Below are 5,935 nucleotides of genomic sequence, written 5' to 3'. Positions count from 1 at the left end.
GGCCTGAGGCGGCGACGCGACCGCTCGGGCAAGAGGCGGCGCCGCGCCGTACGTGCCGCGCGTCGCCTCGCCCGCTCAGTGGCCGCGGCGTTGCCTGCGACCGCTCGCGTGGCCGCGGCGTGCGCATCGCCGCTCGTGGCCGCGGCGGCGCCTTCGCCGTCCCCGTGGCCGCGGCGTCGCCTTGCGGCCCGCCGCCGTGGCCGCGGCGTGCGTCGCCCGCTCGTGGCCGCGGCGTCGCCTCGCCCGCCTCGTGGCCGCGGCGTGGCCTCGCCCGATGTGGCCTGCGGCGTCGCCTCGGCCGCCCCGCGTGGCCATTGGATCGGCTTGCTCGGGCTGCCTCCGCCGGCCAGGCGGGCGTGCCAGTCCGCCTACGGATTTTTTTTTTTTTTTTTTACCGGGATGCGGCGTCTCGCCTTCGCCTGGGTTGCCGCGGCGCGCCTCAGCCGTGGGCGCGACGACCGCGGCCTCCGGCGCTGTGGCCGCGCCGGCCATCGGCCACATCATATCTGGCCACCGGGCCGCTACGGCCACTTGGCCAGAGGCCGCCGTCGGCCCCGTTGGCTGCGGCGGTGGCACTCGGCCTATGGCTTGCGCGCGCCCTGCCGCCCTTTTTTTTTTTTTGTGCCACCCCGCCGTGGGCGCCCCACCGCACCGCCTCGGCCCCTTGCTGCGGCCGGGCCTCGCCCCGGCGGCCGACGGCGTGTGCCTCGGACATTGCTGCTGGGCGCCCCTCCGCCCTTTTTTTTTTTTTTTTTTTTTTTTTTTTTTTTTTAGCCCCCCCTGGGGCGCGCCCCCGACCGACGCTGCATTTTTCCCCACGACTTTCCGCCTGCCCCGCGCGGCACGCGCGACACATTTTCACCCCCCCGTTCGCCCCCGCTCTCCTCAGCCTCTTCCGGCACCTCCTTCCTCCCTGTTCCTCGGCTCCCTCCCCGCCCGCTCCTCCTTCCCGTCCCTGGTGTGGCCTTGTCGGTCCTTTCCGCCCCTCTTTTTGCCTGCTTTCCCGTCCCCCTGCGGGCTGCTCGCTGGTCTCCTCTGCCGCCTCCTCTCCCCTCGGCGTCGGGCCCTTCCTCCCCCCGTGTTCCCCCGCCCCTCTGGCCTTGCGGTCCTCCCGTGCCGGTCCTCCCCCCTCTGCTGTTGTGCGCCCCCGTGCGTCTTCCCCCGCTGCCTTCCCCGTCCCGTTTGCGCCTGTTCGGGCTCGTGCCTCTCTCCCCTGGTCCGCCCCTGCCCCCTCCGTCTCCCCTGCCTCCCCCGTCCCTCCCGCGCGTGGGGTCCGTCCTTCTTTGCGCTGGTTCCTCGGTCTCCCTCCCTTGGTGCCGGCCTCGTCCTCCCTCCCCTTGCCTGCGCTTCCCGTGTCGCCTCCGCTGCGGCGGCTCCTGCCCTCGTTGCCGTCCCTCTCCCTCCCCCGGGCGTCCCGCTGGGGTCCCGGGCCCTCTGGGCGGTCCTCCTCCGCGCCGGTGCTGGCCTCCTGTCTCTGTTTCTTTTCTCTGGGCCGCCTCCCCCTTCTCCCCCGTCTCGCTGCCGGCTCCCCTTCTTTCTTTCCGCGGGCGTGTCGCCCCCTGCCGGTCCCCCCTCGCTCCCGTGTCTGGTGTGCTTCTTTTGTCGTCTGGGCGCCCCCTCGGTTTCTTTCTCGCTCTCCTCTGCTCCGCTCTTTGGTCGTGGTTCTCTTTTTTTGGCGTTCGCGGTGGCCGGCTCGGTGCCCTCCTCCTTCCTCCCGCCCTTTTTTGGTGGCTTGTGTTGCGGCTGTTGCTGCTGCTTGGCTCGCTTGCCGCCCTGTCGGCCGTCGCCCTGCTGGCTGCGTTCTTCTCTTTGTCTCTTCCCCCCGTGCCCCTCCTCCGTCTCGTGTCCGGCTTGCCTCTGCCCCTGCCGTCCTTTGTTTGGTCTGCCTTTGGGGCGCCCTTCCTGCCCTCCTCGGGGCCTTCTCCCCTTCCCCTCTCCTCCGCTTGCTTTCGCCTGCCCCTGCCGGGCTGGGTCCGCGGCGTTCCCTTCCGCCCGGGGCCCCGGCGCGGTCGTTCGTGGTCTCGGCCTTTCCCTGCGGTCGGGTGGTTCGCGCGTGGTGCCTGGCTGGGCGGCCCCGCTTTCCCCGGCTTCCCCCTTTTCCTCCCCTCCTCTTCGTCCTTCTTCTTCCTGTCGCCGTCCTCTGCTTCGGCCTCGCGGCTCGCCGTCCTCCTCCGCTCTTCGTCCGCGCGGGGGTGGTGGGCGTTCCGCTGCTTGTGGCCCTCCCCTGCTCTTCCGGCCTGGCTCCCTCTCGGGCTCGCCGCCTTGGCGTCGCCGTCGTCGCCCTTCTTGCCTTCCTTTTTCCCTTTGCTCCGGCCGTCTTTGCGGCTCTCGCCTCTCTCTTGCTTCCCTCCCCCGCGGTGCGCGCCGGGTTTCTTCCGCTGTCTGCTCCCGGCGCCGTCTGTTCGGCCGCTCTTGGCCCCCTCCCCCCGTTTTGGCTCGCCCCCTCCGGGCTGGTGTTGCCCCCGTCTTGGGCCGCTCCCTCCCGGGTGGCCCCGCCCGCTCGGCCCCTGCTGGCGTCCCCTGCCCCGCTCCTTCCCCTCGCCGCCTTGTCCCTCGTCCTGTGGCCCCGTGGGTCCGTGGCCCCCGTGTCCTCCTTGCTGGCGGGCCCCCTCCCGTCCCTCGGCCCCGGTCCGTCCCTGCTGCTTGGGGCGCCTGGTGCTGCCCTCCGTCCCTCCGGTTCCGGCGCCTGCTCCCGTGCCTCCCCCCTTCTTGCTCCCTCCTCGCTTCTTCTCTGCCGCCTCTCGCCCCGGGCCGCCTCGTCCGGGTGCCGGCGCGGGGCCGGCTGCCGCTCCTCCCTGTGTCGCGTGGCGCTCGTTCCTCGCCGTGCGTCCTCTGCGTGTCGCCGCGGCGCGGTTCCTCGCCGTTCCGTCCCTCCCCGTGTCGGTGTGGCCCCCGCTCCTCCCGCGTCGCTTCTCCCGCCGCGTGCCGCCGCGCCCGGCTCTCGCCGCGTCGCTCCTCCCCGTGTCGCCGTCCGGGCCGCCTCCTCCCCGTGTCGGCGTGGGGTCGGCTCCCGCGCCTCGCCCCCTCCTCTGTGGGTGCTCTCTCGGCTTCTCTGTTTTCGTGTTGGCGCGGGCCTCTGGTCGCGGCCCCTCGGCCCGTGCTCCTCCTCTTTGCCGCCCGGGCGCCCTCTGTCCCCCTCGTTCTGGTGCCGCTTGGGCCGGGCCTGGTTGTCGTCTGGCCGGTCCCCTTCTTTGGGTCTCTCCCCCCTCTTTCCTGGGGCCGCGGCGTGGGGCCCTTGGCCTTGCCGTCCCCCCGCCCCCTGCTTTCGCGCCGCCGTCCCTGCTTGCTGCCTGCCTCGGCGGTCGCCTGGCGGTTCCCGCTTGGTTCGCCCCTCCCTTGTGCGTTGGTCTCGGCGGTCCCTCCCTTGTTGCGTTGGTCTCGCCGGTCCCTCCCTTGTTGCGTTGGTCTCGCCGGTCCCCGGGCCTCCCGTTGTTGCGCTGTTCTCGGCGGTCCCCTCCGCGCTTGTTGGTGCGTTGGTCCCGGCGGTCCCCTGCGGCCTTGCCCTTGTTCCCGTTGCGCGCCCCGTGGGCGCTGCGGGCCCCCCTTCTTTCCCGCTTGCTGTTGCCCGCGCCCTGCGTTGTGTGTGTCGTCGCCTGCTTGCGTCTTGGCCTCCGGCTCTCCCTGCCGCCCCCCTGCCGGTCCCTCTGTTACCGGTCTCCTCCTCTTCTCCTCCGTCTCGCGCGTCCCCCTCGTTGTCTTGCTTTGTCTCCGTCTCGCCCGTCCCGTGTGTCCCTGCTGCCGCTGCGGGCCGTTCTCTTTCTGCTCGGTCCTCCCGGTCCCCCCCCCTGCCGCGCTCCTTGGGCGCTGCGCTCCCGGCCCGCCTCTGCCGCGTCCTGCCTGCGGGTTGCGGCTTTCCCTCTCTCTCCTCCCGGTGGCCTCCCTGGTGGCTTCCCGCCCCTCCGGTGCCCCCTGTTGCTTCTCCCCGTTGGCGTTCTGCGTTGGGTTCTCCCCCCTGTGCGCTCGGCGTCCTGCCCCCTTGTGCTCCGGGTCGGGTGCCCGCCCTCTTCTCCTGTCCCGTCCCCCCGCCCTCTCGCCCCCGGCTGTGTGCTGCCTTCCCGTGGCGTCTCGGCTGACCTTGCTTGCTCTTGCCTTGCTTGCGGCCTCCGCCCCCTGCCCCTTCCCGTTTCCCCGTGCTCGCTCCGCCCGCCGCGCGTCATCTTCGGTGCGCCTGGCTGGGGTCCTCTGACTGCTGCCTCTGGCTTCGGTTCCGTCCTCTCTCCCTGTTCCCCTGTGCTCCTCCTCCCTTCTTCCCTCTGTTTTGCTCTGCCGTGCGTTTCCGTTTGCGCCTTTGCTCTTTCTCCGTTCTCCCCCTTGCTCTTGCGCCGACTCCTTCCTGGTCTCTGTCTGGTGCCCTTGCCTCCCCCCGCCGCGTCTTCCTCTCCCTCCTGTTCCTTCCCTTCCTCCTCCTTTGCCTGCCTGCTTGCCTCCTTTCTCCTCCGTCTGCCCCCCTGGCTCCCCCTGGGGTTCCCCCCCCCTGTTCTTCCCGCCTTTCCCCTCCTCCCCTTCTGCTCCTCCGCCTCGCCTTCTCTCCGCTTCCTCGTTTGGTCTTTTTTTTTTTTTGCCTCTTGTTTCCTCTCCCCCTTGTCCCCGTCTCACTCTTGGTCTGTCTGCGCCCGCCCGCCCCCCTTTCCCTCCTTGTGTTCTCCCTCCCTCTCCTGTTCCCCTTGTCGCGCTTCCCCTCCTTTGCTCCCGGGCCTTCGCTCCGTTGGCCTGGTTCGCAGGTCTGGCTTCCCGTCCTCCGCCCTCGGGTGCCCCTTCGCCTCCTGTTGCCGGCTCGTACCGCCGGTTCTTTCTGCGCCGTCGTCGCTCGCTTTTTCTTCTTCCCCGCCGCTTTCGGGCGCGCTTTCCGGTCCTCGGCTCTCCTCTGCCTTTTCCCGCCCGCCGCCCCCGGCCTGGCGTTCCCGTCCTGCCTGCTTGCGCCCCTCCTTCGTATTCCCCCTCCCCCCGTCCCCGCTTTTCTGCCTTCCGCCGCCGCGTCTGTATCCCCTCTTTTCCCCTCCTCCTTGTCCCGCCACTTCTGCCCTTCTCTCCGCCGCTGTGCCTCTGGCGGCCCCTCCCTGGGTTGTTGCCCTTTCTGCTCTCTACTGCGTTTCCCGCCCTTTTCTCCCTCCCTTTTCTCTCCTCTTCTCCATGCCCTTGGGGCTCTGGTGTTGCCTCCCCGTTTGTCCACTGGGCCGCCCGGCCGCTGCTGGGCCGCGGGCCCTCCGCGCTCCCTCTCCCTATCTCAGCTGGTGCTCTCGCTGCCCCCACCGCCGCCCTCCTCTCGGCTCCCCCCCCGGTCGCCGGCGTGGTTTCCCCCCCTTCTTCCCCCCCCTCCTCTCCCTACCGCGCCCCCCTTCTGACCTCTGTCTTCCCTTGCTTTTCCCTCCTCGTCCCTTTCCCTATTTGCCCTCTGTCCTCTGCACTCCCTCCCCTTGTTCCTCCCGTCTCTTCTCTTTTTCCCTTTGCTTCCTCCCGTTCCGTTCCTCCCTTCTGCCGGGCGGTTTCTTCTTGTCCTTTTGCTTTTGCCTCGGCTCCCCTGCGCCGGCTCCCCTTCGCTTCCCTTTTTCCTTTGCCCTCCCCCCCTGCCGGGCCACTGTTCCCCCGCCTTCGTCCTCCTTGCCTGCGGCGTGGCCCTTGCTTTCTTCACGGCCCCCCTTCGTCCGCCTCCTTCCGCCCCGCCCCCACACTTTATCTATTCTATTTATTTGTAGTGCGCCGCCCTTTCTGACTTTCCTGTCCGCGGCCGGCGCTTTCGGGCGCGGCTTGCCCTTTTTGCTGTTTCCCTCCCGGTCTCCTTCCCGCGCTCTCTCCCTTTTGCTCCCCGTCTCGTCTTCACCTTTCTTTGCTCCTCTTTTCCTCCTCCTCTCCCCCCGTCCTTTCTCTCGTCCTGTCTCTCTGCCTCCCTCCCCCTCCTGCCGACCTTTCGCGTCTCGTTCTTTGCTCCTCCTCACTA

The 5,935-nt window shown here is 70.0% G+C and overlaps 1 protein-coding gene across 1 annotated transcript; it reads right to left on the bottom strand.

Moving 5' to 3' along the window:
- Nucleotides 1-4,153: 4,153 nt before the first annotated feature.
- LOC109173908 (octapeptide-repeat protein T2-like) lies at nt 4,154-5,123 on the bottom strand (the record flags this gene model as incomplete). Its single annotated transcript, XM_019323246.1, has 1 exon — nt 4,154-5,123. A coding segment is annotated over one exon (970 nt), but the record flags the coding sequence as incomplete, so codon positions are not given.
- Nucleotides 5,124-5,935: the final 812 nt, after the last annotated feature.

Source organism: Ipomoea nil, unplaced genomic scaffold (assembly GCF_001879475.1).
Source record: "Ipomoea nil cultivar Tokyo-kokei standard unplaced genomic scaffold, Asagao_1.1 scaffold0483, whole genome shotgun sequence".
NCBI lineage: Eukaryota > Viridiplantae > Streptophyta > Magnoliopsida > Solanales > Convolvulaceae > Ipomoea > Ipomoea nil.
The sequence above is the reverse complement of the archived record's forward strand: the minus strand, read 5'-3'. Positions and strand labels throughout refer to the sequence as shown.